General features: G+C 39.9%; 2 protein-coding genes and 1 long non-coding RNA gene across 4 annotated transcripts; 1 reads left to right on the plus strand and 2 right to left on the minus strand.

The window, feature by feature from the left end:
- Nucleotides 1-86: 86 nt before the first annotated feature.
- pfdn5 (prefoldin 5) lies at nucleotides 87-3,570 on the minus strand. Its single transcript, XM_074633275.1, has 6 exons — nucleotides 3,415-3,570; nucleotides 2,252-2,354; nucleotides 2,096-2,127; nucleotides 1,909-1,983; nucleotides 1,690-1,795; nucleotides 87-488 (listed from the first exon to the last, which is right to left on the minus strand). The coding sequence occupies exons 1-6, from the start codon at nucleotides 3,478-3,480 to the stop codon at nucleotides 403-405; spliced, it is 468 nt and encodes a 155-aa protein (XP_074489376.1). The 5' UTR covers nucleotides 3,481-3,570; the 3' UTR covers nucleotides 87-402.
- LOC141766416 (uncharacterized) lies at nucleotides 2,600-3,201 on the plus strand. 2 transcript variants are annotated; one of them, XR_012593625.1, is made up of 4 exons: nucleotides 2,600-2,633; nucleotides 2,694-2,723; nucleotides 2,989-3,020; nucleotides 3,079-3,201. It is a non-coding gene; the product is annotated as an uncharacterized LOC141766416 (long non-coding RNA). The 2 variants fall into 2 exon arrangements; XR_012593626.1 differs by having other exon boundaries at nucleotides 2,616-2,694; nucleotides 2,991-3,020.
- A 2,368-nt stretch (nucleotides 3,571-5,938) lies between the features above and the next one.
- Nucleotides 5,939-26,152, minus strand: espl1 (extra spindle pole bodies like 1, separase). Its single transcript, XM_074633299.1, has 32 exons — nucleotides 26,002-26,152; nucleotides 25,744-25,832; nucleotides 24,431-24,733; nucleotides 23,268-24,020; nucleotides 22,970-23,071; nucleotides 22,032-22,143; nucleotides 21,777-21,904; nucleotides 21,382-21,575; nucleotides 21,037-21,279; nucleotides 20,743-20,887; nucleotides 19,648-19,807; nucleotides 19,355-19,494; nucleotides 18,761-18,895; nucleotides 18,557-18,673; nucleotides 18,294-18,465; nucleotides 18,035-18,163; nucleotides 17,762-17,918; nucleotides 15,978-16,087; nucleotides 14,218-15,338; nucleotides 13,384-13,801; nucleotides 12,518-12,649; nucleotides 11,392-11,605; nucleotides 11,088-11,293; nucleotides 10,027-10,154; nucleotides 8,983-9,105; nucleotides 8,659-8,808; nucleotides 8,389-8,556; nucleotides 8,102-8,206; nucleotides 7,572-7,687; nucleotides 7,383-7,466; nucleotides 6,513-6,677; nucleotides 5,939-6,425 (listed from the first exon to the last, which is right to left on the minus strand). Exons 2-32 carry the CDS (start codon nucleotides 25,822-25,824, stop codon nucleotides 6,224-6,226), a joined length of 6,513 nt encoding a protein of 2,170 aa, XP_074489400.1. The 5' UTR covers nucleotides 25,825-25,832; nucleotides 26,002-26,152; the 3' UTR covers nucleotides 5,939-6,223.
- Nucleotides 26,153-26,804: the final 652 nt, after the last annotated feature.

Consider the following 26,804-nt stretch of genomic DNA (forward strand, 5'->3'; position numbering starts at 1 on the left):
TACATCACGTTCACGAGAATGGGCATAAGGTTCACTGTCTGGTAGTGGACCGCACAGATGAATACATAATAAAAAAGAAAACAATGTTCCTTGAATGAAACCTCTTTATTTATGCAAACTAACCGGACATCCAATTAAATTCACTTAAAATTTACCAAGTACAAGATTGCTTTAAGGTAACAATAGCCTACTTATAATTTACAGGTGACAGGGTTTGTGCACTTCAGATAGAAACAAAAAAAATACTATTCAGTATTTAACAGGACTTCATTAGATTAGTGGAGGGCATTTACTTGTCCTACAACAGCAGATGTTATTTAATGATTATTTATGCACAAACTTAAAAATCCCCCCTCCCCCTCCCCCTCCCGCAATCATGAAGAGTTGAGGCAGGTGTTGTCATTAAGCCTTGGTGGGCACAACCGTCTGTGATGCCTGCTGGCTCTGTTGTAGCTGCTGGATCTTCACGTTCATTACTTCAATCACAGCTGCAAAGACACAATGTGCAAAGTAAATACATGTGTAACATGTGAGCTTATGGTTGACTGACTTAATCATTAAATACAGAATATTTTCCACTAAAAACTTCTTAGACTTAACCATGTTTTGTTGTAGCATATATTAGTAAATTAATTTTGTACTGTAAAATATTATCTGTGTATTGTTAATAACTTTGAAGTAAATACTTTTTCTACATTTGAGTGAAAGTCTATGGAAATTAAGTGAGTATAACTTTGTAATAATTTAATTTACAAACCCCTATCCAAATAACTAGTATTTAATTCTTTTAAAATATGCTTTGGACTTGCCTCGTCATATCCATTATCTAAATAGCTAAATATAAAGCGAGGAATGTCCGTCTGTGTATGTATGTTATTCGCATTTCTCAAGAACCCTCATCCAATCTACTTCACACTACTTTGAAATTATAACACAAATAATGTTACCGCCAGACTACCAACTAATACACCTCTTTGGAAATGACCTCCACTAAGCGTATTTCACTGTGTGTTTTTCAGGGGTGAATTTAGCGATTTGGGGCCCCAAGGGCAAACGCCGTCTTGCTTTACTTTTCACCCTCTCTCTAACTGGGAATGTTGGTATTGGCATTGGCAGAAGCAGTACTCAAAAATGTTTCTAAAGTAAAACTATTAACTATTAATAGTAAAGCTATTATTACTACCACTGTGTAAAAGTCCTGCATTCAAATGTTTACAAGTGAAGAGTGAAAGAGAGGCATTATCAGCACAATGTACTTAAATTTACTCAACAGCTGTTCAAGTTTGAGCTTTCAATTCTAACATGATGCTGGATAGTTTAATAATAATAATCCATCGTAGTTTAAATGTTATATTTTGTGGAATGTAAGCAGCAACATTTCTCTGTCAGGGGGATGTAGTACTACAGCGTTTACAGCGTAAGTAACATACAGTTCAGTTGCATAATTTTTAACTGCTTTGGGGGCCTTTTGTATGATATTTCAGAGTACAATGAGTTAGAATAGTAACATAAATCAATAGTTTTCATAAACATTATATTAAATCTTTAGCTGTTTGGGGCCCTTTTACTTGGGGCCCCAGGCAGTTGCCTACATTAAAATATCTGGCTTTGAAATAGAAAAATGTGATGACATTTTGTGAAATAATAAGGAGGAAATAGAAGAGATATCTATAAAAAAATGGAGCTTACCTTGTTTCATGGCATGCTTTTCCTGAAGAGCTGGCTGAATTTTCTCTATCTGCTTTGTGAGGAAGTCTATTTTGCGTTTGAAGAAAGCCTTTGAGTCATCCACGTTCTATGGAGACAGACAAATACAGAGTATAAATAAAAATGTACATAAGAATGTTTTACATTACTTGAGTAAGTTATAAGATGATTTATGGACTTTCAAAATGCAAATATATTTGCCTTTTCAACATAGTATCCTGTCCCCACATCCACCAAGACATTTTCCACGTCATTTAATGTTCCAGGGACGTACATCTGAGAAGAAGATATGTTAAGGACAAGTACGCATGTCAACTTCATTCAAAACATGTCACACAAAAACAGCAAAACATGAGATGCTGGTTGTTCCACTGTAAATGAAGGATACAGAGCTGGTAAGTGGCACGAGCAATTCCTTTCCTGTGTGAGAGAGGAGAGAAAGGGAAAAAAATTAGACAAACAATCAACTTCAGCTGACTATGCTTGCTTTATTTCCATAAAGCAGCATATTTGCTATATTTGGCATAAAACGCATTTTACTCACCTTTATTGTTTTTGTTCAGGACGTTCATACTATCTTTTGCTTCAACATATTTCGTCTGGACAACTTTGAGCTGACCTATTGAAGACGTCAAGAACTCAATCTCCTGCAAAACATTAAAATACACAAAACACCCCACGTTAAGAGAGTCAACACACAAAACAACCCACAGAGTTAGAGTCAATACACAAAACAACTCACGTTAAGAGAGTCAATACACAAAGCAACCCACGTAAGAGTCAATACACAAAACACCCCACGTTAAGAGTCAACACACAAAGCAGCCCACGTTAGAGAGTCAATGCACAAAACAACTCACGTAAGAGTCAATACACAAAACACCCCACGTTAAGAGAGTCAATACACAAAACAACCCACGTTAAGAGTCAACACACAAAGCAGCCCACGTTAGAGAGTCAATGCACAAAACAACTCACGTTAAGAGAGTCAATACACAAAACAACCCACGTTAAGAGTCAATACACAAAGTGACCCACGTTAAGAGAGTCAATACACAAAACAACCCACGTTAAGAGTCAATACACAAAGTGACCCACGTTAAGAGAGTCAATGCACAAAACAACTCACGTAAGAGTCAATACACAAAACACCCCACGTTAAGAGAGTCAATACACAAAACAACCCACGTTAAGAGTCAATACACAAAGTGACCCACGTTAGAGTCAACACACAAAACAACCGACGTTAAGAGAGTCAATATACAAAGCGACCCACGTTAGAGTCAACACACAAAACAACCCACGTTAAGAGAGTCAATACACAAAGCAACCCACGTTAAGAGAGTCAATCCACAAAGCAACCCATGTTAGCATACACAGAGCGACCACACCTCTCAGCTGTCTGCATCCAACATGAATACAGTCCTCAACTAAGCGAACTGATTTACCAGAACAGAATAACCTAACATTTGAAAGCATGTTTACTGCTGTAGAAATGCGTGAAACGAGGAGAGACCTATAAGGTGAACATGTGATGATGTCACACACCGGCCTGACTGGATGTTTAATCACCGTTAGCTTCAGATGTGCTAACGTTAGCTCGCTGCCATACCTTCCCGTTTTCATTCAGATAATCGCCCTCATAAGGTCGATAAACAAGAACACAGTCACGGTTGAGATATACTAAACTTGTTTGTTTGATATTACCTGATCTAGCTGTGTTTTCAGTCCCTCTAGTTGAGGCAGAGAGAGGTCTGTGAGGTTCACCGCCATGTTGGAAGCGAGATGCCAAGAGGACTATAAATGACAGTTTCCGGGCTGTAGCCAATCAGAGGCCGAGTAGGGCGGGGCCGTGCCTTCACTTCCGGGTCATGGAGGTGGGCGGGCTTTAACCTGAAGCACCGCCCCCTTGTGGACAAGACACGAGATGCATCATGGTTTAACTAAAATGCACTTTAAACCAGGGGTCAGCAACCTGAGGCTCTTTAGCCCCTCTCCAGTGGCTCCCTGTGGATTTATAAAAAAAAAATTAGTGGAAATTAATAACTGTTTTTTTGTTTACATTTTCAATTAGGAAAAGTCTAAGTATATAGTATATAAGTCTAATGCAGTGAGGGCCAAAGTGCAAATGTACGACAGAGTATTAGGGCCACATTGAGGTGAAAGAAAATCGGACATTTCGAGAATAAAGTCATAATATTACGGGAAAAAGTCATAATATTACGAGAATAAAGTCATAGGGTTACGAGAAAAAAGTCGGAATATTATGAGATCATAATATAAAGTAGTAATTTTACGTGTTATTTTCTTTTTTTCTCGTGGAGTTATGACTTTATTCTCGTAATATTACGACTTTTTTTATCGTAAAATTCTGACTTCTTTCTCGGAAACTTCTGACTTTATTCTCGTAAACGTCTGACTTTTTTTCTCATAAAGTTATGACTTTATTCTCGCAATATTACGACTTTTTTTCTCCTAACCATATGACTTTATTCTCGTAATATTACTATTTTTTCTCGTAAAGTTATGACTTTATTCTTGTAATATTACATCATTTCTCGTAAAGTTATGACTTTATTCTCGTACCATTCCGACTTTTTTCTCGTTATATTATGACTTTATTCTGGAACTCTCAGATGTTTTTTTCCCTCAATGTGACCCTAATACTCTGTAGTACATTTGCACTTTGGCCCTCACTGTATTAGACTTATATACTCTATACTTAGACTATAAACTGTGTTACCTTCATCACAATGCTCAAATGTTTTGCGGCTCCAGACAGATTTTTTTTATTATTATTTTGCCTAAAATGGCTCTTTGATAGTAAAGGTTGCTGACCCCTGGCTTAAACTAATTTAATGGTTCTAAATACTACAAATATTTCCTCACTGCATGCATACCACTCATAAAATATACATACATACATAAACGTCATATTATACGTAAGTTAAGGGTTCACAATATTCAGTCACTTGAACAAATTCATTTCATTTTCCATTTATGTGCACATGATGTATTTAAAAAAATATATGTTATTTTTGATTGCATTATTACCAAATCAATAAAATGAAAAAAAAAAACTTTAATAGTTTATCATTTTCACAATACCCCGAAATGTCATTGTCAAATTGCATTTTCATTTTTCAGCTGCTACCTAAACTTAAAAATGAAAATTCAGTCATCCCCATTTAATGTCCAATTGACACTGTACAAAAGCACTGACACATTGCAAATTAGTCTTATTTCATATGAGCCAAAATTACAATACAATTCAAATGGTCAGAATGCATTTTCAAGTTCAGGTGACAATAGTCAATTTCACATTAAATTTCTATATCATTATAAACAAATTATAAGTGTAATGATTTTATACTTTAACTTTGGCAAGGACTTGTGCCAAATATAAACCTTTGTTTTTCTAATTTTGTCAAAACATTATGCACATTCAACTGAAACTTTGAACATTAAATGACCATACATTAATATTGGTAGCTCTGATATTCCTCTGCATTTGTGCTCTGGGACCCTTGAAAGCACTCTCAAAATGACAACTGACACTCATGAGCACTGAATCAAATGCTTCTAGAGGTAACTCTGTACAGTAGGGCTGCTACTAACAATGAATCTATTAGTCGTTTGGTCCGTAAAAAGTCAGAAATGGGGGGAAATGTTGATCAGTGTTTCCCAAAGCCAAAGATGACGTCCTCAAATGTCTTGTTTTTCAACAACTCAAAGATATTCAGTTTACTGTTATAGAGGAGTAAAGAAACCAGAAAATATTCACATTTAAGAAGCTGGAATCAGAGAAATTTGATTTTGTTTTCTTGAAAAAATTACTCAAACCGATTAACCAAAATAGTCTGCAATTAATTTAATAGTTTACAACTAATCGATTAATCGTTGCAGCTCTACAATACCGGTTAAAAACAACGAGAAATTCAGTTTAAATTCTTTAAACATTAACATCCATAAAGAATTATAGCTACAGCTTTTAGCTGTAATGAGAATACAATGTCGCAATGAAATATAAATTAGTATTGTAAGAACAAGATCTAACTTGTTCCTACAGTAAATTGATTTTGTTCCAAATGATAGTAACGTGTTCACATTTCACACACAACATTTCATTTTTCTAGAAGATAATACTGTAAATACAGTTTTTCAGGCTTTCCCCAACTCTTCACATAAGTGTGAATAATTACAAAGTCATTTCCCCAACGCAGACACCGGCTGTATGCAAGAACACATTTATTCAAAAACTGTTGTTCAATCAACACATTAAAAGTGGTTTCAAACACTTCATAAAGAATTATCAAGATATTTAAAATCATTCACACTATAGTGACATTGGTTTAAAAATGGAAGCATTGGTTTAAATAAGAGAAAATGCATTAATTTAATCTTGCCAAAACAAAAGAATTAAACTTTAAGTTAAAGTCATGTCCCCCAGCTTGTGTGCTGAAACAACATTTAGATACTGTATAGATTGTTCACATCCTGTTTTTAGTAGAGTTTACTACTGCAGATGAACTGGTAAGCCGTAGACCACCGGTGCTGCTCCTATGAGGTGTTTCATGTGTGTGGCCTGACGTGCTGGGCCCATATGATCCAGGAGGGAAGCTCCAGACCCGCCAGAAAACCAGGACTCCAACAAGACTTTGGTGAAGCGATCAATATCGCGATCTGTTACATCCCACAGGTTTCCCAAATAAAAGGGGCTGAGGAGAAAAAAAAAAATAGAAATGTATTAATAGGACAGAATTTAGTGATCCATATTCAACAGACAGTAAAGCCAGATATCTCACCAGCCTGCTATGAGGTAGTTGAGAAGGATGCCTTGTCCTTCCTGATCCCCGCGCACGGCCAGAGCGGCACTACTGCAACCGAAGATCAGAGACGCTGCTCTCATCCGCCGTTTCAGGACTGCCTGGCCGTCGATGAATCGAGCGCCTGCACCGTGACCCACGAAACTAAAGCATCCCGGGGTGAGAGGGAGACGGACAGAGAGGATATTAAGTAAAACGGTTCATCAAACCAGAGAGCTTAGAACCCTAACCCTCATACAACAAACCTTGTATAAATACATTTACAAAATTGAATTTATTGATTTGTTTTCTTAAAACCACACACTGTAATAGTATTTGTTAAATGTTATCCTCTTCAGCATACTTTACAATATCTATTTGAAGACTTTTTCTGTGTGACATCTATCAGACGAGGATCCGTTTCATTAGATTAATCTGCCAACTCAATTAAACCGTGAAATTAATCGTTTGGTCAATAAAATGTCATAAAAAATTAATGTCACAATATCAAATTATCACTGTATAATATTCATGGCCAAAAGAATTCACGATAAAGATATTATCGCAATATCTATAGAAAAAAAAAAGAAGCTATTAGTCAAATTCATCTTTAACTTTGTTTATTGTGCGTATTTAATTAAATTTTTTTTTTTTTTTTTAAATTACACTCAAAATAGGAGTGTAGGGACGTGGAGAGAGTCTTTGAACGTAACTTTATATAAAATTATCTAAGAGGCGCTGGATTATTTACACATTATCATCAAGTGTGTATTATTAACATGATATCAATATTTCATTTTTAAATATCAGTTATCTAACTGTAACTATTACTTCCTCTCCCTATCAGGATACTTCAGATCACAAACTCACATGTATAGATCTTTGGTAGCAACAGCTTCTTCCAGCTGACCCGAGTCAGGAGCAACTCCACACACACCGTCCCAATCCAGTTGACTGTAACGAGAATGGTAACATAGTAAATGGGAAGAAAACAGACCAGTGACAGGAAGACATACAGACAAATCAAATGGTTTCAGCTGTCAGGAGTATTGGTCTCACCTGCTAAACATCTTCTTGAATTGTTCTTGAGAGTTACTTAAATTGGCATCAGGGTCCACCACATAAAACACCTTCCTAGAATCCACACCTTGGTTCAGGACGGACTGAGAGTCAGTCTAAAGGGGAAGATTTAAAAAACAATATCCATAACCACCACAGAATAAATTACATCTGCACCACAGGCTATATTGGCACAGTAAGGCTTTGTTTATTCTTGTGCGAGGCACCGTGGCACAAGCCTCCACAGATGGCCCACGAGCTACGAGCACGTATAAAGGTGTTTATGCTCAACACGTTGGTCTTTGCAGTATTCTCTGAAACGCCAGAGGGCATACAAACATACAAACAAATGATTCTGTGAAGAAGCAAGAAGTCAACGAGTGTTACCGGCTATACGTGATATTTTTCAGATTACCTGTCTCATGCACTTCTGTCAGGATAAAGTGACCGTTGTATTGAAGTACCTTTTTTTTCTTAATCATATTTGTTCCATTTCTACCCACTGCAGCTTTAATGGAGATTAATCTTACCTCTTTCTGAATGCTCAGTCCAATGAGTGAGTGCAGAGAAGGCATCCGGCTGACAGAGTGAGAACTTAAGATGGAGGTACTCTCCCACGGCAGCTTCTGAAGATACTGCAAAGGAAACCGGACAGGAGACGATACAGCTACATTTTAGCATCATCCTACCTCACAAAGGACGTATTGTAACAGTGCGTTTGGAGGTCTTTTCTCTCCCAAAAAATCCCTCTATGTACAAATCAGACTATAGCAAAATTCAGTATTTAAAGAAAAAGGTACAGGATGATGAAATCAACCTTGTCCAGGATGAGAACCACATGACCGCGGGGCTCGTCTCTGCCAGCGAGCCGGGACACAGCTGTATGGAGAAGCTGGTCACACTCTGCGTCCCACTGTGGAGAAACTCCCAGAGCAAATCTCTTCAGGTCTTCTTGGGAGAGCACAGGAGAGGCAGACAGCACAGCCTGAAACACAAAAGTTAAAGGTGTTAGTAGTTGATAAGACAGATTGAATGGTCATATGCTAATGCTAAAGGTTCATGGATCTAAAACAACAACAACACACACCTGCAACATTTCCTGACTGACTGTCACTCCCTTTGCAGACAAGGACTCGCAAAGTAGCTGGGCCTGTTTGGAGAGCTCAGGATCCAGTGATGGGGGTAGAAGAAGGCTCCCCCAGCATCCCAGCAAGTCCTCCATTGCCTTCAACAGTCGCTGAAACAAAGATAGGAGGTTGTTGAGACAAAAACATTTTGCTTCTGTGTCCTGTTTTCTGTGTCTACATGTCTGAGTGGAAGTGTATGACTTTAAGTGAAACTGTGTGAATAAAGCAGGCATTGTGAAGCCCTCTGAGACTCCCCAGCAGCCCTCTCGCTCTTCACCACTTACCCCAACTCGAGAGTCGAGCGCCCCGCGGCTCTGCCACCACTTGGCTTTCTCATTCACGGAGCTTATAAGCTTCTGCTCCACCTGAACACCATCAATCTCCTGAACCAGCCAACTGATGGGGTGCTGCACAACACAGAGAGACAAAGACAGAGGCAAAGTTATAATCTGGGATGTTAATGATGAACCAAAATTACAAATTTACAATTTATTTTAAGACACAACTTGTGATTTCTAAGCTGTAGCGGGGCTCAGTACCAACCATGTTATACTAGCTTGTCGCAAAGGAGGCTAAATAACGCTCCAAACTTGTACTAAATTTTAGCGAGGAAAAACTAGCATGGCCATTTTCAAAGGGGTCCCTTGACCTCTGACCTCAAGATATGTGAATGTAAATGGGTTCTATCGGTACCCACGAGTCTCCCCTTTACAGACATGCCCACTTTATGATAATCACATGCAGTTTGGGGCAAGTCATAGTCAAGTCAGCACACTGACACACTGACAGCTGTTGTTGCCTGTTGGGCTGCAGTTTGCCATGTTATGATTTGAGCATATTTTTTATGCTAAATGCAGTACCTGTGAGGGTTTCTGGACAATATTTGTCATTGTTTTATGTTAATTGATTTCCAATAACAAATATAAACATAAATTTGCATAAAGCAGCGTATTTGTCCTCTCCCATGTTGATAAGAGTATTGAATACTTGACAAATCTCCCTTTCAGGTACATTTTGAACAGATAAAAATAAAAATAATTTAAAAAATGTGCGGTTAATCAAAATGAACTATTTTAATCAGTTGACAGCCCTAATTTAAATCCTTTGTTTTAATAAAAAGCTGTTTATTTGAATTCAATTCAACTACAGCTGCAGTAAATATTTAGCTTTCAGATAGGCTACTTGTTTAAAGATGGGAGTGAAAGCATAGCAAGATTCTGAAGTCACTTGTGTCACCATATTGCTACAGCCGTAAGCATTTACAATATAACTGTCCGGTTTCAGATTGTGGCAACCGTTCTACTCATATCATAATTCACCGTCCTCACCTGTAGTTTAGAGGTTGGGATGAGAACAGTGACGGGGGCAAATCCTTTCTCAAGACGTGTCAGTATGATGCTGTCACCCATCTCTCCAGGTTTCACTCCAAGCACAGACATCACACACACCGTCACCCCTGTACAGGAGAGAGAAGGGAAATATCACATAAGCACAATGCAGTTCACATTCGGCTTTTGCTTAGCTTATCAAGCCAGAAAGCATCCAGTAATCTGAACTAAATCAGGTTATGGACAAGACAAAAAAAGTGCAGACTCACTGAGTTAGGCCCCACTAAGGGTGCTTTCACACCTGACCTGTCTGAGTCGGTCAAAACAGACTCCGGACAGGTCCGTTTGCCCGGTTAGTACGGTTCGTTTGGGCTGGTGTGAAAGCTGTCAATGGAACTCTGGTGCGAACCAGACATCCAAGCGGACACTGGTGCGGTTCGTTTATAGTGTGAAAGCAAACGAACCAACCAGAGGTTTTTATCATCGTAAAATGTAATTTCAGCACGACTTCAAAAGCTGCCAATAAATCCATCTGCCGATCGTGAAATCTGTTCAGGAAGTGATCTTATTGATCTTTATTTAAGCCCATGTATAAGCACGCCAGTGCAGGTATTGTCCCTGATTCATAGATCAAAAGCTGTTAAAACTGCTGTGCCTGTTTCTGACTCTGTGTACTTTGTTAGTTCATTAAAAATGTGTGACTAACAACGACCCCACAGTAATACGCCCTTCATTACTGTACAAGATGTCTCATGTTCGTGTCCATGCACTCCCCGATGTTTGCACCAGTCATCTGGGACCCTGCAAAGGGGCGTTTGTAGCCTACAGTCCTGTCTCTACCCGTTAGTCATTATTCATAACGTGAGGTCGATTGGCAGCCTAATAATAATAATGATAATGCTTAGAATCAGTTGTTTCCTCGTGAGCTCTTTGTGACACCAAACATAAATATACACATCAGAAGCATTAAAGTGCTGCATAAACGCCTGGCACTGGAGTTTGATTTCCCCTCGTGGGATCTGATGATGCAGGAAGACAATCGACACTATTTAATATTTCACCTGGGGGAAGCTGTTGAATTTGTTGGAGAAACTCTTGACAGTGGCTCTTGGGGAAAGTCGAGGAGTCAGCTGTTGGGAAGGAGAAGATGTTCTCCAGCTGCGACAGCCTCTGTTCGGTAGAGCTCCTGGACTCGTTCAGACTGAGCTCATCCAGACTCAGAGCATCTATCTTGTCTGCTAGCTCATTGGACGCCTTTCTCAACTTCCTGTTAGAATGATGACACATCAAAGTAACGTGAATTAAAAAGTGTTGGTAAGCGGGAAATCATGACTTCGACACTATACATAAAGGACATGTGCTTACTTAAGACAACTGGCTAAATGCCTGATTGTGTGATGACGATTTGTGATTCCCAAGGAGTGGGCGTGCAGCATTGCCGTAGTTACGGGGTCCTGCTGTCCCTGGGTCAAGGCCAAAAGAGCACAGAGAGTTGTGTAGATGGCGGGGGAGGGAAAGTGCTGGAGCGCCAACCACGCTGAGCGGAGCAACGACTCAACATCCTCCAGAGAGAGATTGTCTGAGAAAAGAAAAAGATATATTACAAAAACTGGATAAAGAGCTAAGAACGACAAAGAGCTACCGTTACGATATCGTTAGGTGTTTACACCTGAATTTGGTTAACAGTTTAGGTATCATAGCCCTTATTATACATTATAAGGTGCATTTCTCATCACAATGCTATAAATGAAGTTTATGTTGTTACTGCTTTAAAAATAGATTTTAGTGTTGTGTTTCCCTTTTATCATACCAGGGTTATTATAGTTAACTAAAACTGAAACTAAGCAGTGAAAAATATTTTTAGTAAACTGAAACTAAATCAAAGCTATACTCTAACAAAAACTAAAATGAAACTATTACCTGGGTAAAAAAAACAAAAATAAAAATGAACATAAATTAATTTCAGTTTTAGTTTTTAAGCTATATCGCGACCAAAAAAAAGTCAGTTTGTGACATTGAACCACAGAAATTGAACAGACGACCTTCCAGCAGATGTCGCTATGCCGCAATAGCTTCACGTAGGACACTAAAGTAGCGCAAAGATTAAACATTAAACCTTATGGGCATTCCTACACAGTGCACCAATCATGTATTTTGTATGTATATCTAGCTACATACTTCTTAGACACTATAGCTGGCCTTAACAAAAACTAAATATATAAAACTAAAAGTAAAGCTTTCTGGAAAAACTGAAACTAAAGTAAAATGAAATGGAAAAGTCAAAACTAAAATAAAATAAAAACTAATTGAAAATTCAAAACCATTATAACCTTGCACATACATTGGAAATTACTGTAGATTACTTTTCTTACTCAATATATTCAGTAATACCACTGTTCAGATTGTGAGTTACACTCCAATGAAAGGACACATCATAGCATAAAGATACAGAGTCATAATGCAGACCAGCTGCAGCAGTGCGGAGCCTCACCTGGCCTGGTGTCTGGATGAGAGAAGTGGGTGTGTGGACCTTCTCTCAGGTGACCTCTGCTCCTCAGTTCAGAAATGCCATTTCTCTCCAAATCACAAAACATATCCCTCCGCAAAACCTCGAAATCGATGTCTAGACAAAGTCAAGAAAGAGATTTGTTTTTTCTTTTGGTGTAAGGAAAAAAATAATTCCAGCATTGGTGATAATTATATATACATGCAAATGTTAGACTCAGTATATCATGCTGCGATACGATTTCACTCAGATTCAAGTTTCCCTACACATCATTGCAGTTTGCATGAGAAAGTTGGTTTGTCTTCCTATTAAAAGGGACTGTATGTGCATTTTTTACACATATAACTCCGGAGCGAGTGATGTTATCGAGGAGACCTAGACTACGGTGTCTCCCGTTTCTTCGGACCAAGGTCGGGAAGCCGATGCAGGAAAGGTCAACACTAGGAGGGACCTTCGTTTGGTAAGCTAACATTACTAGCTTCTCCAAGCATGTGAAATATATAGTGATATTGTGGTTTTAAATGGCTAATGTTGCTAATGATAATCAACATGATTCCGGTCAACCACGTTCAGTCTCGTGTGTGTCAGTAGTGCGAGCACAAGCGTGAGCAACAGGACGCTGGCTGTCGTTGACTTAACAGCCACAAGTGTCATTGTTAACAAGCAATGTCTGATTTTTACAGAGTCCATTTAAATTTTGAGTTTCAAGGGTACCAACACTAAATGACATGTTTCAATATGTAATATGGTGTGACGGATGGTATAAACTAAACTTATCATAGAACGTGTGCCAAGTAAGTACAATATTTCCTGATTAATGGGGAGTTTAACCAGGTGTACAAAATACACACCAATATCTTTACTTGAAGCAGGGTTGTCTTCAGCCTCAGTGTCAGATGCCCTCAGCTCCTCAATGCTCATGTCCAGAACTTGAGTAGCTTCCTCCTCGATGGTCCTCATCTTGTCGGGCTCCGCCACTGAATCTGCCTCTGACCTAGACAGCCCCCTTCTGGGTCTTCCTCTTCTAGCTGAGGCAGGCTGACAGACCAAAGCTTCGTCATCCTCAGAAGAAGTCGTCCGAGGCATTGCGGTGGTCTTCTTACTTCTGGGCTGCCTCTTGGGTGGGACCTTCTCTGCAGGTGGATCTGGGGCTGTTTTACTGTTCTGGGCAGCTCTTCTTGTGGTGGTTCGCTTTTTAGGGACTTCTGGTTTTTTGGGAGGCTCTGCCTGGGTGTTGGCTTCCGTGTCACTCTCATCGCTGAACTCCATCTGTATTAGAATATAAGAGAGACGTTTTATTTTTTTTTACAAAAACTAGGGCTATCAAAGTTAATGCAATAACGCGCTAAGGCAAATTTGTTTTAACGCCATACATTTCTTTAGCGCATTAATGCAATCAATTTTCGGAGGGTGTAGCGGGCTCAGTTTTAAAGCTAGCAAGCATATTTGTCCACTCCCATGTTGATAGGAGTATTAAGTATTTGACAAATCTCCCTTTAAGATACAGGGAGAGAGATTTGAACAGATTAAAAATGTTTGATTAATTTGTGATTAATCGCAATTAACTATGGAAAATCATGCAATTGATTGCGATTAAATATTTTAATCGATTGACAGCCCTAATAGAAACACAAAGCTGTATATTTTTTGCTACAATAAAACCTCCACTTTGATTAGATGCCTACCTTGAAGCGTGACTTCCTTGTGCATCTGGGGGCAGCAGGCACATGTTGGGTTTTGTTTTGAACTGGCGACGAATCTTCATACACATGAAACTGTACCTGTAGCTTAGAGGCAGTCCTCGGTGCTTTCGCCTTCTGAACAGGAGTACAGGCCAAAGTGGGTACCACTGTGTTAAAGTCAAAAGAGTCACGCTCCCTAACAGATGGCTCAGGCTTTACCCTTACTGGTGTCATGGGAACCAGTCCCTTTCCTTTGGTTGAGGAGCTTGTCACTTGAATCCTGGGCTTGACAAACTTCACCTTCTTGGCCTCCTTTGTTTTGTCAGGAATATCTGGGTTTTTAATGGACTCTTTGGGCTTGTTAAGCGAGGATGAGGGAAGCACAGCTTTCTGTTCTGATTTCAGCTCTTTAGGTGCATTCCAAGTCCAAGCATTTGAGAAGAGCTCCTCTGGGGTGCAGCCCTTTTTCGCAGCCAAAGTAACCAATGACACAATGGCTTTGGTTGCCATTAGGCCTGCTCTCACAGGTCTTAGCTCAGGAGAGGGTGTGGAATCAACAAATGCCAAGCCAGCTTCCAGTACTTTCCATATACCACAGACCTTGTTATGCCTTGGTTCCAGCCCAGACAGGGCCATGCGAAGGTACACACGGCCCACCACGTCCTGCATCAGGGAGGGCTTAGAGGAGCTTTTGGAAGGGCCACAGGGAGGTAAGAGTTTAGCCAATTTTGCCCCAACTTTGGCAGCAACACTCTTACAGCGAGCTAATGTTGCAGATTGAAGTTTCAAACTGATTTTGGCTTCATTGGGATCCAGCTGGAGTACCAGATCAGCCTGTGTGGCTGCCCAGCGAGCAGTGACGCGGCCCAGACAGGGCTCAGCGCAGCAGGGGCAGTGGCAGTCAGATTCATGCGCCAGGGAGGAGAGCCAGCGGCGAGGCGGGGCTTTGAGAGGCGGGGAGCTGGTCAGATCACTCACTACAGGTTCTTTGCCAATCCACCTAGTGCTCAGGATGTCCTTAAGATCATCATCCAAGGCAGGAAGGGGTGACTGAAATTTCTGCACCGGGCGACCTTTCCTAGGTTTGATTTTCACTTCAGCCTTCTGCACCTGATCAGAAAAATCTGAAGAAAAGAAGTAAAAAGAAGTCCATTTAGTAGTTCAAGGAAAGTGACATGTTACTACATTACATTAGACAATAGTCCTAACTAAGGCTGTCAATCAAATAAAATAGTTAATTGCGATTAATCGCAATTGATCACACATTTTTTATCTGTTCAAAATGTACCTTAAAAAGGGAGATTTGTCAATTATTTAATACTCTTATCAACATGGGAGTAGACACATATGCTTGCTTTATGCAAATTTGGGTATATATTTATTATTGGAAATCAGTTAACACAAAACAATGACAAATACTGTCCAGAAACCCTCACAGGTACTGCATTTACCATAAAAAAATACGCTCAAATCATAACATGGTAAACTCAAACCCAACAACAGTCAAAATCGCAAATTGCGTTAAAGAACTTTGTGGCGTTAAAACGAATTTGCATTAATGCGTAAACTTTGACAGCCCTAGTTCTAACGCATATAAAAAAGAATAATAACTAAATAAGTGTTTGAGTACAATTTACTTTGAATTAACATGAACAACCCAATTTTTAAAATGCAATAACACAATGTGATCAACTCAGTCAAACAATAGTACTGAACCAATGTCCAGCCTTATTTGAACTGGTGGAGGTGTGTATTTAACCGACCTGTACAGAGCTCCAGAAGGTTTCTGACTTTGTCCAAATCAATTCTGCTTTCCTCTCTCTCCCCTAGCATCAGCTCCAACTCTGCTTTCATCACCAGGAGCTCAGCACATCTAAAACAATGAGCAAAGAAAAGAGTGATGTGACCACATTAACTCTTATGTATTGTGCTGCATATCTATATTGCGCTGTGTTCTAAGCCTATTACAAGTACAGAAATTACTCAGCATGTACTAAGCTTGCAAAAATATTAAAAACACCTTTAGATATAAAACAGTCCAGCAACACCACCACAAAGTACACAGTATTAGAGAAGAATCAGCACCTCTAAAAACCAGATCTATAATAAGCCTCTTATAATTGGGATTTATTACAGTGCTGTTGTATTGGATTGCAGTGGACTGTACAGGAGGGGTATAGGATGAACTATAACTCAGCATAAAACATTTAGTGTTTTTAATCAATACGCAGGAGACCTATACTGTATCGACTGTATTTTACCGGTTCAAAGTGGCCCCAGGAAAATCTTCAGGTCCAATAAACATGCTAAAACACTACGTTAAGCTCAACAGCAGCACTAAACATTAAAAGGAGGAACAGGTTTAGCATCATACACTACAGAAAAAAAAATATTTAAATGTCTTATTGATAACATTTTTATGTAGACAAATAGTGAAACAAAAAAAATACCCAAAGAGCTTCTGAAAAAAAAGTATGGCTTTTCCTAAAAATATGATTATAAATTAGCCGTTTAAAAAATGTTGATAGTAAAAGACGTTGGTATCACGTAGTATCACTGGGTCGTTAGCAATCAAGTTGCCAGTTAGTGTGGAATGCTGATATTGCTATTCATCACTTGACATGTCTGTCTGTGTAAGTCTCACTCCACTCGACCATAAAATATGCAACGAACTGGCAACCACTTGTTGTAAAGTGAATGCAATAGAGATGCGAAGTTCTGCCCCTTCCGGTGGACCACCATGGGACTGGATTTTGGGAAAAAATATGTCCAGTAGTCAACGGCTAGAGACAAATAATTTTTTGATCCCGTTTGAATTGCGCCATGAATCACACACATGATGGTTGTCAAATTAAAACATAATTTTGCAAGTCAAGTAAGTCACAGTTTGTTGTAAAACTGTTGAAGTATAAGACTGTGAAAATACATAATTAGAAAGACTACACACCCAAAAGTTGCGTAAGTGACGTCTCTCTCACTGAAGCTACGATGCCTGTGTGTTTCGTACTAGGATGAACTCACACCAGCAAGGGGTCTGATTCGTTCTTTCTCTTCCCGGCTTATAAAAAGACCAGGAGTCGCTGGATAATCAGGTAAGATAACGTTTAATTTGTGCGTGGAACATAGCTAAGTTAGCTAATGTTGGTGATGTATAGTGTACGAGAAAAGAGATGTAGATCACTGAGTGGTTACACATAAAGCTAAATGATACTACGAAAAACATACTACAAACTTTCTTGACTTGCAAAATTATCTTTTAAACTGACAAACATCACATGTGTGATTCATGGTGCAATTCAAATGGTACCAAAAAAATATTTGTCTCTTGCCGTTGACATATTATTTTCTGAAATAAGGTCCCACGGGGTCCACCAGAAGGGGAGGGACGAGGGAAGGAGAGTGTGCGACATCTAGTGGCTGAATGTTGAATGTCAATAGCACGTTTAAGAATGGCCCGTATAAGCCGATAATATCAAGACACAAAGCAATCTTTTGGACCCTGCTTCACTATTTACATTTGAATCCACTACCATGCACATGTACATACTGGCTGAGTGCCTGCAGCTTGATGGCCAGTTTGAGAGCTTCCAGACATTGGAGCCTGGCATCATTGACGGCCCCACAGCTGCCCCTCACAGCCACCAGTTTCATAGTGCACTTCAACAGCTCTGAGAGTAGCTGCCACTTCAGCACCAAGTTATCTCCTGCTCGTAGATCAAAAGGAGAGAATTAACACGGCAGACAGCACTAAAAGAGACATCAGTAAAAGGTATTGGCAGCTTTTCCTTGTATTGTCAGTCCATGTGTGGGACAAACGTACCTTGGTTGATGAAGCGCATGTCTGAGCTGCTGCCGTTAGACATGTACATGCCCTTCCCCACTAAAGTGACCAGCAGGCTGCAGAGAAGCTTCAGACTTTCATACAGGGCAGTGTCCGCGTTATTTAGACCTGAGACACATTCATAGATTAGGTTCTTACTCAGTTAAAGCTGCAAACCTCTCCTGTACATTCTCACGATGCAAAATTAAAAACAGAAAACCATCTGGTTATATTAAGTGTAGCAAATGCTTTAGCTAACCGTGCTGTGTGATGTGGCTTCGCTGTGCTTGTGGCAGTGCAGCCGTGTCCAAACTCAGATAGGAGCTGCAGGTCTGGAGCATCCGAGCATGCAGCAGGTACCAGCTCTTTGATTGCCTCCGCTTGTTCACTTCTTTAAGCACCTCACACAGATAAGGTACTCCACGATCCACCTGACATATGGCCGAATAGGAAAGGAGTGATTTGATAGAATCACCTAACAATAACAATGCATGAACTACTGCTAGCAGACATGTTACCTACCTGTCCTGTGCTGTAGCAGTACTGAGCTTTCAACAGGATGGCCAGCATAAAGAGAGAAGAAGGTCCATCAGTAGTGGGAACAGAGGTAAGACACTTTTCTGCTTGCTCTAGCTGGGCCTAGAAAAATAGCACAATAAACAAAGTGAGATATAGTACATAAAACATAGCATGTTTGCTATGAATAATTATTACAAACTGCATTACCAAAGCCAGTTCAGGGGAGCCCATATCCAGGAGGAGGCTGGCTGATTGACAGAGGGAGCTGGCACATCCGTGGTCATCACCAAGTTGACGTGAAAGTCCAATCGCAAGTTGGTAAGCTTCCAAAGCCTTTAGAGGCTACACAAGAGAATGAGATTTGATAAATACACAGATGCTGTAATTATCAATGAGGTGAACACTAGAAGACCATAAAATACCCCTTACACACCCAAGTCTTTCTTATAGTGCAACTTCAAAAATCAAACAATTTGCTTTCCAAAGTTCTTAAACCAATTTTGTTTAAAAGGTACAGTGTGTAACATCTGGCGGCATCTAGCTGCGGGGTTGCAGATTGCAATCTCTCCCGTGTGCCAAGCCAACACGTTCTCATCCCAATTCGTCACATACTGTCGCTTTGTCACGCCCCTTGGTGTCACTCTAAGTTTAGGCTACAAAACCACTTAGGTTTAGGAAAATAATACATGTTTGGGCTTAAAACTACTACGCTTGTAAAGTGAAAATTAAACTGCACTTTGTGAACACGGGACATGAACAAACAGCCCCCATAATGACGTTGACCACATTCTGTGTCGTTACCTTTCCTTTGAGGTTAAAGAGAGCCGCAGTCACAGCGATGGAGCTACAGGTCTGTTTGGGGTTTCTGACAGAAGGCAGGACTCGACTCTGCAGAAGAGCGGACCACTCATCCAGTGCTCTTTCCAAAGGCTTGCACAACTCTTCAAAGGGATTAAAAAATAATGTCTATTAATCTCTCACAAAGGCAGAGATGCGTTCTGAAGCAGAACAACAGATTATGGTACGAGTATAACCATCATATCATACTGGTGTCTACAGTAGGATGATTAAGGATATTAAAAAAGGCTTCCTACCGTTCTCTGCAGCCAGGTTGAAATGCAAGCCTTCATAGACCTGGATGCTGTCTTGTGACTTCTTCTTGTCTTCATAATCAAAATCATTGGTTTCTATGGGATCGGCCACGCACACCGTCTGCTCACGCAACTCTCGCATTTTTTTGTCCCTGTCAATGGTCTGACCAAAAACACACAAGCCTCATTAGTTAATCACAACAAGACACTTCAGTTGATGAATTAAACTAAGGCCCGGTTCAGATCTGACATTAACATGCGTCTTGGGAGATCCATCACATCTGTTCACACCTGTCATTAGAACGCGTCTCCACATGAGTCTTGAGTGACCACTTGTGATCGGATCTCACTTCCCCGCTCTTAATGCAAATAAACACGTAGTAAACCACACAGCAACAGACGTTGTGACGTAATATTACAGGAATGTACATAAAAGCATAAGGTTAATGTCTACCGATGGTCCCCGGGGACTTCCGTGCTGCCGCCACCGCCTCCTTTGCCAGGCAACACCGGCGTACAGCGCTTCAGAGAGCCGGGGATGAGAGCGAGTAGTATCAGCTCTGTGTAGAGCACCGAAACAAAACCCCACAGACACATCACCAACTAATAATGCACAGAAGCCGTTTTGCGACTATTCACATGAGGGGCGCAGAGACTCACGGATCCAAGGCGGTCCTTAATGTGGCCCAGGACACATTTGCGTACACACTGCTAAAAGAATGTGGCCATATGTGGCCCAGACCACCTCTGAATGTGGTCTGAGTGATTGGATCTCAATGTATCCTCAATGCGTCTTGAGTGCGTTCACACCTGTACCTAGAGCTGTCAACTTGTGATCCGATCACTGAGGACATATATTAATACCAGGTCTGAACAGGGCCTTAGATTTAAATCCAGATAATAGTTGATTACCAGTTATACAGTCCAATATCAATTCTTACAGTAGTTAAGAAAAAAACTTGACCATGTATACTACCATACTGTTACTAATTTCAGTTTCACTCATTCTCATTTTTTGACAGAAAAATAAATTCTAAACATGGACTGTTTAATTAAAACAGTAGTTCCTGATATCCTGACAGATTCGATAGAGCTCACCATCTGAAGGTTCTTCTCAAGAGTGCAGATGTAGTGCCAAAGTAAAGCATGGGCCTTGTCATCCTTCAGCCTTTCAGCATTTTCTGGAGTCTCTGGTTCTTCTTCAAGAAGCCGCAAAGCTTCATGGGTAAAATCAACTGCCGTGCTGTGCAGTTACAAATGAACATAATGAACATTGAGACAGAAGGCTGCTGGCCGTGTTAGCCCAGCGGGGTTCCTGACCACACAATTTGGTCCCCACAAAACAGAGTATTTATATTTATCATTAGAAATGATGTAAACAAAAGCTCCTACCAGTCAGTCTGTTCACTGAAATCCTGGAAACACACAACTTGGGCCATTTCACAGAGGTAGACAGCACGCAGATGGGTGTGGGAGCTGTCCTCGTGGCAGATGTCCAACAGATCACAGAGTGTGTTGTAACGCTCCTGGGCCGTGTCTCCTGCCACCTCCTTATAGGCGCGCAACTCTTCCTCCAAAAGGCAAAGCATTACTCGCTCGTCTGGGACGTCAGGACCAAAACCATCATGTAATGTCCTGTTTCAGGATGGGACAAGTTTCCATTCCATTAATATTCCATGAAATACGTTCTCTGAGAACTTAAACGTCACAAACATGCCTTTATTAGAATAACTATACCTGAGACGGATGTCCTCCTCAGAGTTGCGGGCAGCGTCAGTCTTTGTTTTCACCCACAGAGAGACCGGTTCAGCGATATGAGTGGTGATATTATCCCCCAGAGCCTTCAGCCACAGGATCACCCAGTCCAGTGCTCGCTCCAGTTGTCCGGCCCGCCGAGACGTCTGCACAGCCAGCATGAAAGGTCGGCTCATCTAGGTAGTCAAAAGCCATGTTAATACTACAGATGAGTGTAAAAATGAACATATATATATATTAACACATTATTCCCCAGGATCATTTAGGTTTGCTCCTATCTAACACAAAGTAATCTGTATACCAACAACCAAACCCATTCTAGATAAAGACATGATATATACAGTATGTGTATTTATTAAGACACTTAAAGAGCTTACCCTATCGACGGAGAGCGAGGCGGGACAATTCTTGCATAGATCCCTGCAGAGGATCTCTACTAGTGTGAATGCCTGGTCATAGAGGTGCTTGTTGTAAAATCCACAAGCTAAGTTGCTCACAGCGATCACTGTAAGACACACGGTAATCATAAAAATCAACAAAATGTCATACAATATAACAATAAAATATTATATATTGCAATTTAAGAAAGCATTTCAGAACCACTCAAGAGAACTGACAACATAAATAATCACCCGCTTTGACGAGAAGGTTTTCACTTGACAGTTTACGCAGTTCAGTCGTCATCTGTCCAGCTGTGGCCTGGCAGTACAGCAGCACTCGGTCCAGTGTGTCGCTGTTCTCCAGCTGAGAGCAACAAATCACAATCATTACCAAAACCTAAATCAGAGTACCATTAGAACTGCAGCAATACGTTGTAACTGTGTGACTTATCAGTATTAATAATCTGTGTTCCATTATGTATAGTTCTGCCTCTTCTTAAGCGAGTGTGATTAAGGAAATGTAATCTGCTTTTAATGTTGCTCTCTGACTCCTAAAACTATCAGTAGCTGCAACCTCCAATCATGCGGACAAATTAGGTCAACATTTCCAGAACCCTCTCCGTTTTTAGTGAAAGTGCTTTTAAAATGTTCTGACCCTCATCTTGGTGTGAGCTAGAGACACATTACATTATTTTATAAGCATGCAAGATTATAAAAACAGGATTACAGATTATTGGAGCATGGAATGAAAATTCTTTGGTTGCTGAAACTTGCTGTTTGTTTTAAGTCTCTTTTATGTGAAACTTTTTATGTTGTATTTTTTATTTATTTATTTGACAATACAAGCAGGCAGTGTTACACTTATTTAAAGTGCAACCGATGCAATGTATATAGGACTTCTAGCTGAAGCTAATTTGCAGACCATGTCTCTGATTAGGCTTTTAAGAAAAATGAAATACTTTAAATAACTTTTTGTTTTTTAAGTTTGTTATTTGTGTTTTTATGTTGTTCTTGTGTGAAACTTTTATGCTGCCATCTTTGCCAGGACCCCCTTGGAAATGAGATTCAAAATCTCAATGGGATTATGGCTAAATAAAGATTAAATAAAAAAATAAGTTAAGTTTTAATTTTCAGTTTTGTTACCATCATCATCATAATAATGAAATTGGATATTAGACAAGCAGCCTCACCTGTGATGCGAGCATGCTCTCATAAGCAAATCCGAAGCCTTGGTAAATACTGAAGCAAAGGGCTTGTTGCAGTCTGCTGACCTCAGCCTGGCATAACGACTTCTGTAAATAAAACAGACAACAGGGTAGTAATCTGTATACATTCTCAAGAAAAGTAAATGTAACCTCTGTATGCCTTTTTAATGGCAATTGATTTAAAAAAAAAAAAAAAACAACAACAATGATTTCCCTGCTTTTTTTTCTAGCACACACACACAAACAGAAATGAGCTAATTTCCTCGTCAGTAAGTACACTCACCTTCTTCAGCGTCTTTACTATCTGTTCTTGGTGCTCCTCACAAAAAGAAAACCAAGCCAGCAGCACAGGTCCGCTTAATCCCTTGCTGTTGCCACTTTCGACAGCCCACACCACCAGTCCACAACCTTCCAGGACTGCATGAGCTTCTCTGTCCCCCAGGTCAGCTGGGAGAGACCTCAAGGCCCTGGCACACTCCGTCAAAGCCTGGACACTCTCCCTGCCAGCCTTCATTGTATAATGAATCTTTACTGCCCATCTGCCGAGCACTGCAGCTGTACACTGACGATCAGCACAGTCTCTGACTTTGCTCTCAATGTCATTCAAGAAGGTGGAGGCCAGATCATAGAGGCTAGCCTTACAAAGCACTTTCACTATAATCAGCGCTATTTCAGAAAGCGTACATAGACTTGATGTCTCAGTAGACTGCTTGGACCCGTCTCCCTCACAGCCTCGACCGCCAGTCCAGCATCTGTTGAAAAGTGTGTGCATTTCCTGGACAAGAAAGGAAGCATCGTCCTTGGTCACCGCTTCACAGCTACTCTCAAATTCAGCGACGGCATCCTCTGTGTATATGGGGGCTTTGGAGAAAGAGGGAGTTGCACTTTCTGCAACCAACAACAGGAGGAAGCTCAGAGCTTGCATCTGGCAGTGGAGTTTGTCCCGGGGGTTCAGGATTTTCCGGTCTTTGGTAGCAGATAGTCCGTTCCAGAGCACTGAGAAGCAGCTCCGCACAAGAACACAGTAGTCCCCAGCCTATGGAGCATACAACAGTGGTAACCTTGTTAATGCTGGTGTTACACCGAAATCTGTGGCCGCAGAGAGCCAGCAACACAAGGTCACCATTTCTAACAGCTGTTATCAGAAAATGTGACCACACTGCACTTGTAGAATAAACGGAGGCAAACATGCGACAGAAAACACACAAAACTAAATTGTTATAAAAAACAAAAATGTATTTTAATATTTTTCCTTGAAAGATATATTCACAAAACTGTAAAAGATAGGTACAGCGGGGTCACATTTAAATGGTGACCTTGTGGGATGCTGGCTCTCTGCGGTCACAGATTTCGGTGTAACACTGGCACTGAAAAAAAGCGATCCTGTAGCGCAGATGTGGAACATACAACACGTGTAAATTAACTAAAATAGAAAGTGATACATACCTGTTGGGCTGGGGTGAGCCTGCTGTAAAGCAACCCTGCTACATGGCTACATAGACTGTGAGCTTCTAGGGAGCTTAGCTTCTTGACAATATGGAAAATGATCTTTTCCATATACAGTGGACTGCTCTGAGCAACAAGTGCTGCAGAGATATCATAGCCCTGGAGGGAAAGCTCCACCAGCTGGACCAACTGGCTGACATGGTCAAAACTAGGGGATCCAACTCCAAGTTGATGGTTACAGGCTCTGATGACTCTGTCACACAGCGTGCGACCCTGAAGGCCTGATGGACCCTTCACATATTTCTGCAAAATATAAATAAAAACAAGACAGGTTTATATTCTATATTATTATTATTATTATTATTATTATTATGGTGAGTTGCTCTAATGTGGGACACCTAAGCTCCAGTGGGTATAGGTCTTTCTCAAACATCTCAAATGTCCAATCATAGATTAGGGTGGAGCAATCATCACACTGGAAGCACCCTGTGTGATGATCACCCAAAGGTCAATGACATAGTGTTTAGACAAACTTAATGTTAAGGGAATACATTTCTTATAAATAAAACAACCATGCTAGTTTTTAAATCAGGATATGTTTATTCAACAAATAATATTATAATATGGTGTAAACATACTCTATATTTGTTATTTCAATCAAATTTTTGTCCCACTTCAGGAAACATGGTTTTGAAAAGTGGGACAGCATGAATTGTGCAATAACAATGGTTAATTATAGGGTTTTAGTCTTCTAATGCATTATTTGTTTAACTTTTGTTGTATGTTTATGTTAGTTTAGATCTTTCTTCCTCTTTTGTTATTGTTTTTTTCCCTCCTGGGGTTGGGAGGAGGTCCTTTGTATAAGCCTGTGGCTTCTTGACCTCTCCTGTCACATTTCTTGTTTTTTTTTCATTGACTGGATTTTGTACAGTTTTATGTATGTGCAAATAAAAATATATATATATATTTAAGGTGAAGTGCAAATTATATTCCATAATAGGGAGTGGCTGCATCTCTGTTAAAATTGAGTTGACTTATGTTTTTATTTCTGCAGGTGGTTGTTTTTATGCCTGTGCATTATAGGTTATTCAATAATTATCCATATCCTAATGTCCCACATTAGACTAATTCACCCTATTTTATACACCAAAAACCTGCCTCATTATTCCAACACAGCAAATACAACAGGGTTAATGTTAAAGTATTTATTCCTGCCTTAATGTTGTTTTAAAGCAAGTTCTCTTAAAATAATAACCTGTCACGTCACTAGGAATATGAGTGGTTCATTTTATTAATATTATGATTAAACTAACCTCTAGTTCTTGAAGTAAAAGCTGCGTCTCTTTCACAGAAGAAGTCCTTTTGATGTATTCGTCCACTTTCAGACACTTCATGTCTTCAGCTGTAAATAAAAACACGTTATGAAGTGAAGTTAGTAAATTAACTTCCATAAAGAGAGTTAGCTTAGCTTAGCTTAGCTGACGTTAGCGTGAACGTTAACCACAACATGACGCTGTTCAACCAACGTTAACGTTTACTAACCTAAACCAAGAGAGTAAGCTGTGACTTACTTCAAGCAGGAGACTTTTTGTAGCGATACTTTTCTTCAGAGCAGATACAAAGCAGCCTTGTTGTCCATAATAACTCAGTTAGACTGAAGTACAGTTGCGTAAGTTTAAAGATTCAAATCCTCAACTATAAACTGCTGCAGCCCCGCGCACTGTTTTTGAAAGGTGTCTGCTAACCAATCCGACAGCACTTCCGATTTTTACCCGGAAACGCAAGGACTTATGGGTAACGTAGTTTTATGATCATGCTCAAACTGCTGGCACCAATGAGTTGTCAAACCATTATATAATAAACGTTTTAAGCTTTTCTGTGAAGAAGAAGAAACAATTTGACATTTGTTTGTATACCAAAATATTTTCAGTGGATGCTGAACATTATTTAAAGGTCCCATATCGTGCTCATTTTCAGGTTCATACTTATATTTTGTGTTTCTAATAGAACATGTTTACATGCTGTAATGTTAAAAAAAAAAAATTATTTTCCTCATTCTGTCAACCTGAATATGCCTGTATTTACCCTTTATTTATTCACTGTGATTCACTATTGTAAAACAATAAAACCTGAAAAGGTTCATGGGTGAATGCTTTTTATGGTCACTGCAAATTCCAAATAGCCTGTTTTTCATTGCTGACAAGGGTTTGTAAAAGATTTTTAAAAAATTGGTGAGTGGAGCGATGAATAAAGATTTTTGTTTGGAACATATCCACTAGAGGGCACAGGTTCATACTTTCCCTCTTGGCCCACTGCAGATGAAACTTCCCATCCTCAAGCGGAAGGGACAGCAGGTTAAAGGATTATTATTGTT

The sequence above is a fragment of the Sebastes fasciatus genome, chromosome 1 (genome assembly GCF_043250625.1).
Source record: "Sebastes fasciatus isolate fSebFas1 chromosome 1, fSebFas1.pri, whole genome shotgun sequence".
NCBI classification, from domain to species: Eukaryota; Metazoa; Chordata; class Actinopteri; order Perciformes; family Sebastidae; genus Sebastes; species Sebastes fasciatus.